General features: G+C 34.9%; 1 protein-coding gene across 2 annotated transcripts; it reads left to right on the forward strand.

Moving 5' to 3' along the window:
* The first annotated feature begins 6,825 nt into the window (after positions 1-6,825).
* On the forward strand, positions 6,826-13,015 carry LOC139995620 (uncharacterized). Of its 2 annotated transcripts, none has more exons than XM_072019252.1 (4): positions 6,826-6,981; positions 9,036-9,180; positions 11,216-11,429; positions 12,381-13,015. In XM_072019252.1, the coding sequence occupies exons 1-4, from the start codon at positions 6,961-6,963 to the stop codon at positions 12,766-12,768; spliced, it is 768 nt and encodes a 255-aa protein (XP_071875353.1). In that variant the 5' UTR covers positions 6,826-6,960; the 3' UTR covers positions 12,769-13,015. The 2 variants fall into 2 exon arrangements, with proteins under 2 accessions (XP_071875353.1, XP_071875354.1); XM_072019253.1 differs by having other exon boundaries at positions 11,231-11,429.
* The last annotated feature ends 104 nt before the right edge of the window (positions 13,016-13,119 follow it).

Genomic DNA, 13,119 nt, shown 5'->3' on the forward strand with positions numbered 1-13,119 from the left:
ATGTGTTATATCGAAAGGATTTATTAGGGTTGCTTAGTATCTATGCTAATTAAATATTTCGTATTATATTATATCTCTTTCGACCAGAGTTTCGGATTTTTCCCTTTTTATCATCCTGTATTTTCAGTTTGATTACGATTTCTTCCGGGTAATTTCTTCGTTAATCTTGTTCGTCATCCTATTACGATTTAACGGACGATTCGATGATTGATTTTTATTTTATTTTCGACGTTACCTTTGCTGGATTAACGATCATTTAATTTTGATTTCGATCTGCCTTCAAAGATGAGCTTTTAATCTTCATTCGTCGCTCCTGGACGAAATGCAGGGAATATTAGAACGAATATTCCTGATATATTAGCCAGCAGAAAAGCGACAGAGAAGTATACATTCGGCGAAACGAATAAAAGGGGGTAAGTTATCGATAAACGTGTATCCCTGTGTAAATGATGCTTGAGAATGTGTTTAAAATCGTTTACCGGGATTAATTGTTGTTGTTTGATTTGATACTTATATCGAGCGATGTTATGCGATATAGGTAACTTCGTCAAGAAATAATCAGGATAAATTGAAATAGAAACGTATACAGCTACGACAGTAACGTCCATTGTAATCTTTTTAAAGAAATATATCGCTTTTTAAAGAATATTATAATTTCTAGAGGTTCTGCACCGTTTTTTAACATGATCACAGTTCGTTGAATTAAGTTGGCTCGATAATATCTAACTACTAATTTGTGACTATAACAAATTCTACAAACATAAAAGCTCGTATGTTAAAACGTCGTATATTAAGGTCGTACAAAATAATTACGGTATTTAATGACCGAATATGTGCTGCTTCCCTGAAATCAAATTAACGTGGATGAAAAATTATTAGTCGAGATATATTACAAATTTGATTAAATTATCTGACCTCAAATTACTTTACAAATCATAATTGAGTATTATACTTTGTACAAAAGGGTATTGTAATCAAGTATGGTATCTAATTTGGGTGTAAAGCCATCTCATTAGATTCGTACACTGCGTATCTGTGCATTGAATTATACCAAGCTAATTTACACTTCTAAAGCAACTGAGAGCCTTACCTTAATTTAATGTAAATTGCATTGTATAAGTAATTTCGTTTGCCGAAAAACATATTCGTCGTCAAGAAAACAGTCTATTCGAAGTAAATTAACCTTTTCTTCTGTAATAATCGTTATTCATATTTATCATTGGTATAATACTCGTCAATTTAATTAAATTCGTTTAATCGTAAATCGATATCCGATGTATGGGCATAACGAAAATGAATTTAAAAAAGTTGCGACTAATTAATGTGATTAATGTAACGAATTGTTTTCTCCTCGCAAATGTTTCGTATGTTTCGACTTCAATTTTAACGACGCGTGCTTAGTCCCATACAGCGCAGCCTTTAATTAATAAAATTATCACAGAGCTATTTCATGGTAACCTTGTACGCGCGATATGTCAGAGACAAAAGAAAGAAACTCCGATATGTAATTAAAAGAACTGTTTGCTTTAGTCCATTTTAAGCCGCTTGTGTATCCAAGTACGTGTATTCTTTTCTTATTTACACAGAGTGCTGACGCAGTGCTATATAATAATTTTTAATTAATTAGTGCGTATATAATGGCAATTACATAGACAGTGATTCTAGAATTGTTTAATGAAATATTGTTCAATAAATAATTAATTAATGCAAATAGAAACGTTAATAAACACATCATCTTGAATCGTAAATGTTTGCAAATTCTGAATACGATCTCTTAATGCGAAATTAAAAATCATAAACGTTTTCCTTAATTTGCCGCAACTGGGTCAAAATACACGTTTGGAAGGTTACACAATTTCTTAATTGTAATTTTTCATTTTTGCTTCATTCTAAATATTAATTTTTACGTCGTTACGACAGCTTTATCGTTCTACATATTATCGTAAGAAATTGATCTAGTTTCGTGGTTTGTAACAAGCTTGTTAACCGATCATCATTTATCATCCCGTTATTCTCAGATATCTTGATTAGACATTGATTAACTGGCCTGCGATAATATATAAAACGTGTCATAGAATTTCTTATAATCAACGCCACTATCAAGAAATAACATTGTTGGAAAAAATGTATTTTCGTGTTATAATTATTAATTCAGTTTTTTGTAAATAAAAAAAATACAAAAATAAAATAGATTTCTTTTTAATAGAATGGAAGATACGAAACTTCTGTATAATGGGAAAATTTTTTCAACACTTAAGAGGCCATAAATTATCGAATGGGAACTATTATAGGGAAAGTTCGTACTTCTACGTTCTACACTGCGTGCGTCGTTTTAAAACAATATCGATCATTTCATCCTACAACTCTTTAGCATTAAATGTGGAGTTTGTTTCATCCTAAACGTAAGTGACTAAAACCTAATTACCTTTCACACTGATAGATTATTAACGAGGTAAACGAATGGTATCGTTAAATAAAAAATTATATGTTCGAGCAGTGAATTATCATTCTACAAGACAATGTTTTTCTCGTTCGATGGTAGTAGCAAATTAAGTTATTTTAAGCCACTCGTAGTAAACATTAGACTTTTCTCTGTTTCACGATCGCGTGTTGCCTTTCGCTATAACATGATCTTCCGCACAACAACGTATTATCCGGAGAATGAAAAGATTGTCTGTAACATAATTGTATTGGACTATTTTCGACGTTCATCGATTCTTCATCTCAACTTATTACAATGATTTCCTTGCAATATTTTATTCTTATTATAATATCTTATTATTATAATATAATATAAGGAAAGAACGTCTTCTCTTTGGTACAAATATATTCCCTTTGATTTTGCACAGCATTACAAAACTATATTACGTTTCTTATTTATAAAACGATTATTAAAAATGATTCACTTTGTTGTAATATGAGAAATATGAGATACTATGGATCTTTAAAAGACAGCTTCAACTTACAGTTACTCTCAATTTTCCACAGATATTATATTCATCGTGTTTTCTAAAAGTTCTTTCCTATTATGCATTGATCATTCTCACCAATCATCGTAGCAATTTATCCTTTGCACGTAATCAATTTATCCCTTTCATTTCGGAGAAATCGGGACATGCTTCGAATTCTTACTTGGAAAACCTTCGTATTGGTTCCTTATCTCTATTTCGAATATAATAATAATATAATAACAATATAAAAATTAGATATAAAGAAATCAGTAGATGCACCGACAAATGATGAAATTGTCTAAATTTTTATACGGCCAAAGATACGGTTGTCAGTGAATTGTTATACTTCATTTAAGTATTTCTATCTCGTTTTGTCGAGATACTAACAGATTTTCCAACGAACACTCTGTGCCGGAATAACATTTTTACACGATTGTACGCACTCAGCACCGAGGGATGTAGGGAAGCAATGGGACTCGATACAATGCTGGGGTGGCGAGAAAGGAGAGAAATACGAGGAAAGAGAAAAGTCGTCGCTAGATTTATTGTTCATCCCTGCGATGGAAAACCGATAAATACGAGTATGTTGTAATGGAGGGAATAGACTTTTAAGCAACAAATTTCGTCAAATTTCGAAACAGTTTCAACGAGTTTTGAATTTTAGTAACTTTCGGATATCTGCCGGACTGCTCTTTGACATTTAACAAAAAATCGTAGAATTAATGTTGGTTTGTTTCAAGCTTTGAATTGAACCATTTCGCAATCATAGGATTCGAATTGGACCAGTAAATAAATCTAACTATTTTGCAATCACGGGATTCTTGTTGGGCCATCCTGTACCTATAAAACTCTGGTTGAACTGTTTTCTCGTGGCTTAGGTTGAGTCACCTCAAATTTGTACAACTTGAGTTGAATATACCGCGATCACGAGCTCACATCGGAAACGTGAAACTTGCGTTTAATTGTCGTAGGAATTTGGACTTGCGCTGCTTAATCCTCGTTCAACTGATTACCTGAAACTGATCTAGGATGCTTTCTGAACAGATCTTGTAATTACGGACTCTTAACAGCCAGGATCGTGGACGTGAAAGGACGATTACATTGCTTAAAATTCTTGCATTTACAAATACCTGATCTTTTTATATTTCACGTTGACAATAAAATCCGAAATTGCCCACTTCCTATTATTTTCTATCTTATTCAAACAGATAAAGGTTCCACCTAAAAAGAAACTGCCATTCGTCATTGATAGTTATAAAAGAATAAAGCGAGACTAAGGAAGACTTTCTAAAGTCTCGTACAGAGAACGACATTTTTGGCATTTACAATAAATTCGTACTGCAATAGCGAACAGCTAGGCAGACCAACTACTCTGGTGTCATTCATATTCATACGTCGTCGTCTGGGTGTACGTTTGTCTATGTATAAATTGCACGCCTACATTACGTCACAGTCGAAATATTTACGAGCGCTGATGGTATAGCAACGATGTGTTCGTGTAAGGTGCGTCTGATACGTTAAACTTTGTGTTGTAATACACTTTCTTTTGTGGACACTGTCTAACAATGTCTTTGTTTAGAGAGCCATAGTAGGTCAGTCGCCATCAAAGTCCGATGAAAGAACCTTTTCTGGCAGAAAGCAAACAATCAATAACGAAAAACTTGCACGTGATTTAGATAACAGATTTATTTTACCTTTCCGGAAAATATCGATAAGTTGACAAGATTATGACGAAGCAACGTTTGTTTTATTAACAATAATTTCTTTTAAGCACTTGGAATTACATTTAGACGCTTGGGCAATTTTTCACATCAGAAGGTTGCACTCTTTTTTTTTTTTTGATTAACATGAGAGTATTACACTATGCGTTCGCGTATACGAAGCCTCATTCGTTTTTCATTGATGTCTGAATTTTAGATTCTTCAGTTGTTGTTACATCGATGATAATGGATTATTCAGAGGGAAGAACACCTTTTAGAAATAGAAGTTTCGTGTACGTTGCGAACTAATAGTAACTGTATTGTATTGCAACGACAGCAACCTTTGCTCCTCGTATGGTTGTTTCACTTACTCGCACCTGCTTCGAACACAGCGAAGTGGATAACAATATATTCTCGATATTACATTCCTACGACATAGCGTGAACCTGATATTAAACATTCTGTAATTGAAAAAGCACATGGTACGTTTTAAGTGCACAATTCATTAATTTCTGTGTTATTCAATTATTTAAATACGTTATAATATCCTCGTCAAAGCGATTCGATTTAATTAACGATTGTTATGCATTTATCGTTGTTATTTAGCGTATATTATTGATGGGTCTACTTCAAAACCATCCAAATGGCAGCAAACAAGAGATTAAATTAAACTCGATAAATCGATTAAACTGGAAACAGCAAATTTTTATTTCCTTCAGTTTTAAAGTGATGGAACGATGTCTCGATAATATCGTCAAAAGAGTACTTGAAACTTCTCGAACCGCTATATCTTGGTCGATCTTGCGGTCACGTCGCGACGTCTGTCGAACAGAAAATGTTCTTTTAGTTCGAACGAACGTCGAAGTTTAATGGGATTGTCAATGTAACTCTTTGAATATTTATTTGACTGGACGTACACCGTCAACAAAATCAAATGCTTGCGTGAGACCGGTGTGCGTTCTTCGAAGTGTAGCCCTGAAGTTGACGTTCAGATAATCAACTTAAACGCGAGTTTATTTCGCGATAAGAGAAACTAATTTCGTCGTCTTATCTAATAATACAACATCTCATTACAATTATAATAATTTACGAAAGCTTGACCGATGGTTAATCGGTCATCGAGGATATAATTCTATTAATAACCGCGATCAATCCGTGCGATTAATCGCAATCATTTAATCGCAAATTTCCGAGCTTACTACGGACTATTGACCGTATTAATAAAACGGATGACGAGTACAATTCTATTTGAAAATACACGATAAACGAGCATAACGTAATTAACACGATTGCAGGTAAAGATCATTGCTCATCGAAGAGAATATGATGGATGGAATCTTTTGTCTTTTATAAAAAAGTAATTTTTAAACTCGATCCACCGACCAATTCCATGGTACCAATTATGCGTTTTTATTTGGCTTTGGCATTTTGCGTTCTTTTATTGCAAACATTTTTCAATTTTCTGTTTAAATACGCCTATACGTTAAAATCCCTCTAACCGTCAAATAGTATTAAAATGGAAAATAAACAAAAATGGATTTATCTTGATTTTTCCACGCAACTCTCAAATATAATCTATTAGCTTTGAAACTTATTCAATCGAAAACTCTGGTATCTCATTTACATAAATAAATACCAAAAGTAAAATTCACAGATAAATAGTATCAAACTACACACCTTGAAACGTTTATCATTAGAAACGTTTTTAAAAGACACAGTGGAGAAGACGAGCGCGCAAGAAGCGCACTATTAGAAACTTCAAATTAACGCACGATAAATTAATTACGCATCACGATACCCGAACGATTTTCCCAACGTTCGTCAGCCTCGACACGATATTCAAACACGAAGGGATACAATCAACGAGTCACCAGGTGTTTCGTTCCTTCTCTGTAGACATTCGAAGATGCTTCACCGTGCTCTTCTATCGATCTTGAACTACTTACTGGAAGTCGAAGGATCCGCGTCCTCCTGGCGGGATGACGTAGCCGAAACCGAAGGATTATCGCGAACGTTAGGTGTTCGGAAAGACGGAAACGCGGTTTCCCATGAATCGGGTTAGTTGCAGGCGTGTCATGCGGAATACCGGCTGCTTTTCTACAGCGGCCTTGTCAACGTCGTCGTCTCCTGAGTAAGGATCGAGCTTAAACAAACCAAGACCCAGCCAGGAAAATGAGGAGGGGCACGCGAAACAGGCGTATATAGAGGTTTCCAGCCATGTCGTTCGACCATAGCACATCCACGTTTCGTCCAAGTCAGGGTATTTTTTCTGTAAACGAGCGTTCCTCGTTCGACCAACGACAGAGAAAATGAGAATCCTCCATTCCCTCGTAAGTATTAGCATCGATCGGTTCTCGTGTCTTTTGGGATTGAATTTCCGTTTGGAATTGGAATTGGGTTCTTGTTAATGGAGATCCGTCCCTCTCGGGGCCAAGTATGTATCATAATTGAAATCTACGATCGAACTGTTTTAAACAATACTTGGTATTTCGTACGTTTTTTTTTTCTTTTTTTTTTTTTAATTCTCTGCCATCTACTATCGATGATCGTGCCAGGTATACGTTGGAAGAAATTAGTGCGAACTGGAAAATTCCTTTCAGAATTTTATATCGTTTTATTCCTCGTAGCGAATTTTTCTTCCTTTCTGATCTAAGCTAAGCGCTTCAGCAGAAGTTTAAACGTTTACTTACTTTTATTTCAAAAATCGCCGCTAACTCTTAAATCTTTTAATATTTAGAAATGAGATTTACCTGTATGTGATAGCAAACTTGTGGTAGGAGGAAATATTACGGGTTTTGAGGATGATCGTGTGTAAAAAAGGAAGACACGTATGATAGAGAAGTAGATTTTCTATTATTTCGAATTTTCTATTTGAAATCTTTACTTATTTCTGTCACCGCACATGTGTCGTGTACATAACCCAGAGGAAACGGTTCTATTTCTTTTCTTAACATCCGATCGCTGTTCTTTGTCAATATTTGCAATTAGTGGAATGGAAAGTGAGCGGACTTTAGATAACAGGGAAAAAATCCAGTGGAACAATTTTTTAACATTGTATCTGTTATCGGTTTAAGAACGACATAGTAAAAAATTCTTTGAAAAAATGTACGCTGAACTTCTCCAACAGTTTTTTCTATTTTTCTTAGTGATACTATCTGTTTTTACAAATACTGCACTATAAACTGTACCATTTAACAAAGCATTAACAGCTACAAGGTCTTTTTCTCCCACTTTGTTGATAAATACTTTTACAGTTCGTTGTTTTATAAAAGATTATTATTCAATTGCTTAACGAATCTCGCTAGATAAAAGAGCACATGTCACGTAATACGTACGTATGTTCCACCTACAAATAGATAGTAAAGACTGACAGTGATGATTCATTATTACAATGCAATCGCCCTTAATTTATCTGTCGACGAAGCAATTGAATGTGTCGTCGTAAAACTAGCCATAATTTCATAAGTATAATAACATTTGTTACGAAAACAGTACTCGTTTTCTCATCCGTCAAAAATAGATAATTTTCATTTGCTAACATGATATTCCACTTTCTTGTTATAAATCTATTTTTCAATATTTCATGAAATAGGATAATCTCGTTAATAATTAAAGTTTCCGTATTAGATGATATTTCTGTACATCGATTACATTTAGGTCTTGTATTTACGCGCGTCTAATTGTCGTATTAAAATTTCTGCTACATTTCGTTGTACGCAAACGGTGTCATTCGTTAAAATATCAATAGAGAAGTTCCACGAGGAAACCACTGGAAATTTGAAAAAAAAAAAAAAAAAAAATCATCATTTTGACGAATTTATCGGACAGATATTTTCTATCGGATGAAATATATTGTAAAGCTGAACATTTTGAACAACTTTTTCCTATGCGGCCTCGTTTTTCGAATTACGTGCGAGCAGAAATATTTCGCTGTTTTAGTTTTCAAGCTGAATTGGATTAATAGTAATAAGTAATAATTAATAATAATAAATAAAATAGTAATAAGCGGCCGGTACTGCTTATATTAAATGATATCGATCAATATTGCTACTAAGCCAATCCAGCTTAAAAGCTAAGGCAAACAGCTGTGCAGGTTATGTGTATTTATATTTAAAAATCATCAAACTGGGGCAAACAACAAAGTTTCTCAAAATGTTGGTGATGTTTCAATTTCCTGCAGTTTCCACATAAAACCGTTGAAGTCGTGACGTTCGTTTATTGATGTTCTGCCACAATGAATGACACTCTTTTCGTGAGTACCCATCGCTTTGCGTATAATGAAATGTAGCTTGCGCGATCTATTTTTAACATCTACGGTATTAGTTTTAGTGGCGTATTGCATGTTTGTTCATCACGCTAATCAATATTGTATTCTCAATTTCAGATATTATTTCTCGGTTGTTTATTTGCACTCGGCAGCGGTGCCATTGAATCGTCGGAACCAAAGTTAAGCAGCAAATTAACACCGGTGAACAGTCCATCGTACGAGAATAACATCAAAGACTTAACAGCGTCTGCGAGCGATCGAAGTAAGTGCTGTTACAGTAAATTCTCGTATACTTACGTAGACGAATCGGTATGTAAATCTTGAAAACAGAAGTTTTGTCCTAACCAAGTTATAAATTTATTATGCCTATTTTTTAGTATATTTTCAAATCAAAATTTGTATTGTATCGGTTCTTCTATTAATTTATTTCATCATAGACGATTACGTTTTGTGACTCGTTTTAAATAAAAAATTTCAAATGGCTTACGTTAATTAAGCGATCGTTCCTAGAATTCTATTTTTTTATCTCGTTCCATGGTATGTAGAAGCGTAATTGCAAAAAAAAAAAAAAAAAAAAAAAAAAGAAGAAAGAAAGAAAAAAATAGAAAAGAAGCATAAAGGAAGACTAGCGTTATTTAGTGCATTCAAAGAAGGATACTCGTAACTGCATAATTACAAGAGCTCCGTGGTTTTGTCGTCGTTGCGGCGAAATTACGACTGTTTCTAGGCATGATCGATCGTTATCCAACCTTTTCAACGTATTAAATAAGTGTGTCACTACCGTTCCCACGATCGAGCACTTCAAATGGTTTTCATTGTAAAAAACTGACATTCGATATAATAACATGCTAATCCGACGAGACTAGTCGAAGGTCCTCCGACAGTTGGCGGCGTCTTTTCTAGCAACGGCGCCGTGTTCTGTATTAGATCATTGATATAATGACTCACGTAACGGAACAACGGAATCTGCATATGCGACGCGTGCGTGTTTCTAATTATTCGAATGCTGCAGTCGATTTTCCATTTGATTTGATTTCGTTTCACAATAGGAAGCAAGTTTTATTATTTCTGCGTGAGAAAGGAAGAAAGAAACATAAAGACGAAGAAGTTGAAGAATCGATTGATTTAAATTGATCCTGTCTATTTGTTAAAATAAAATTTACATCGAATCTGTGAATATCCACTTTTCAATGAAAATGATCATTGCGATACAACTTCAGGTCAAATCAAAGGATTACGACGAATCTCTTAACATCTGTTTCCGTGCAATAATTACCGATGTTTTTAATTAGCTACAATAAGATTTATAATTGTGAATGAGCGTATGATCCTCGTGAAATATTCTATGGAAATTCAGTGAACGATACTTGAATGAAACGTTAATATTCCAAGATCTTTCGTTCAAAATCTAATTGTTAATTGCCGTAGATGCGCGTAATTATAGACACACGGCCCATGGCATTCATATTCATAAATCATAGTACGTTGATTCTCAATTCAGGGGACGACATTTTTATCAATTGCAGCTAATTGAATTTAAACGCGATTTAATTTGCAAATCTTGTTCCGTGGACATTGCGCGGTAATTGATGATTCATAAACTCATCATTCAACATCGCGTCATTTCCGCCACCATAAAACGGTGTGGATGAATGACGTGTATGTGTGAAAAAGCGTTCTACCATTCACTAGCATTCGCCAAGGTTCTACTGATTATCTATTCTTCTGTTCACACTGTGAGCCATAAAGTAATCTTCTCGATTCATACATGTTTTTCATTGCTCTTCAAAGTGTAATCAAACAATTGTAAATCACGATATTGCTGATAACATCTCCCCCCCCTCTCTCTCTCTCTTTCGATATTATTTATTTGGGAAACTTTTGTATTTTCGAGGATTTTTGCAGACGAATTCTGATGGGATTTTCGTTTAGGAATTTCCAAGTATTTCATAACAATTGACCTGAATTTCCTTCTAAATTACAGTAATTCGCATAACCATTCTCTTGTCGTCTCGAGTGTTCATCATTTGCATGTAAATCCTTCGAAATCAATAGCTTTTTGTCGTCGATTGTGGTTAAAACGAACGGTCGATTATCGAATAAACATGAAACACACGCATATAGGCGCATATAGACACATGGACATGTATATTTTTATTAATTTTTCGATATGAGATTGACCGACAACGCATTATGAATCGGAGATTATTATTAAAAAATTCAAAATTTCTTATCGACGAGGATGTATCAGTGATCGATTAACGCTACTCCTTCGAAAACGTGGATTTTCTTAAAAGTTCCATTGGTTGCAGCGTTTCACCTTAGCAAAGAGTATGGTCAACCTACAGGATACGGTGGAGGCGGACCATATGGAAGTTATCTTGGTGGTTCGATTTATGGTCCTGGCACGGTATATCGTGGGACAGGCTTGAGCTCGGGATATCTAAATCCAGGCTATAGAGGCTATCCAGTGGGTGGGCCAAGTGGAATTATCGGGGGCGGCCATATAGGGTGAGGTTTCAGCACAATTCATAAATCTGTCACGTGGCTGACTTTTTAAGGAAGTGGTTTGTATAGTATGAATAAATTCGCAACGAATACGTGTTAGGAAGAATTTGCAATAACTTATTAACATAACAAAAGAGTCGCGGTCGAGAACGTAGCAGTTCTTCCCGTATAGAAAATCATTTACTCTCGATTCGAAGGTTTATTCCATGCATCTTCGAATTTCCTGGAATTTATATTTAATATCTAAATTATTGAATTTCATTCGCAATATTCCACATTTTACACGCCACACAACTACAGGCCAGTACTCGAAGATATTTTTTCCAGCATACAAGGTGCGGACGAACAACGTCTAAAGGCGACCACGATATGACTTTGGAGAAAATCGAGTTTGAAAATTTATCGGGTTCAGTTGAACATGGTTAATCGCGAACTGGAGGCGACTAACTAAATAATCTACAGGAGGATCATTCTACGTGTGAAAATAAGCTGAAAATGTAGAATAAGATTTTTTTCTCAACACGCCTCCGAGAAAAATAAATTTAAAAATTTACCAAGCGGATTCTTAACCAAACAATAAATAAATCCTTAAACGGGAAAATTTTATTCTACACTTTCGATTTATTTTCACACGTACAATGATCTGTCGATTATTTAGTCTTGCCCAGTCTCGAACTAATCAATATTCAAGTATACTCAATAAACTTTCAAATTTGGTTGTCTCGAGAACTAAGCCGAGAATGAACAAATGTTATTCTATATTTTTCCTTATTTTTTCCACGAGCAATTTCGATCAGATCCTTCTATGAATATTTTCCCAAGTAATGCGTGGTTCTATTAAAAAAAACGTAAACGCGAGAGTTTAACGACACTGATTTTGATCGATAGCGTGCGCCACGTTATTTCTCTTCGCTCGAACTAACGATTCAAGATTTTTTAATCTTTTGATACCAGGTACGGCTATTACGGAAACATTGGGTACAATCCGGGATATAGAGGCTATGGATACGGGGGTTACGGAGGATATGGTGGAAGCGCATTAGGGGGCTATGCTGGGTATGGCAGTGGATATGCTCCAGGTGGTTACGGTTCTGGTACCTACGACGATGGATACTATGGGTATGGTGGACGCGATAGTTACGGACGTTACGGTGGATTAGATGGTTATGGGCGTTACGGTGGATCAGATGGGTATGGTTATGGGTATGGAACTGGATATAGTGGGTACGGAGGATCGAATTATGGATCCTCGTATAACGTAAGAAGCAACTACGATCCGTATCGCAGCACCAATTATGGAAGCTACGTTGGTAATCCATCGGGATACAGAGGTTATTCTTAAGTAGAACGAGGAGTATCGTAATTTACAATACATTTTGCCTTTTTAACAAAGGATGCAGTGCAATCATTACAGCAGTATTTGCCAATACTGGGTTTAACTGAGCATGTGGCGTGCAAAGTTTCGTTAATATTAATATTAGTTATTAATCTGTATTAACATTGATAGATTGTCATTTTGTATTATTATGATTGATATTTCGTGAATAATGTATCTGATAATAATAAAGACAGATCGGTTATTAAAGCTACCTATCCATTTATTCGTGGAGAGTAGGGAGACAATATTTTTGTTTTTCAGTGTATTTGTTTTTTTTTATAGTTGAGGGATGTTAATGGTCTTCTTTTAAATAAG

Source organism: Bombus fervidus, chromosome 16 (assembly GCF_041682495.2).
Source record: "Bombus fervidus isolate BK054 chromosome 16, iyBomFerv1, whole genome shotgun sequence".
In the NCBI taxonomy this organism is placed as follows: domain Eukaryota; kingdom Metazoa; phylum Arthropoda; class Insecta; order Hymenoptera; family Apidae; genus Bombus; species Bombus fervidus.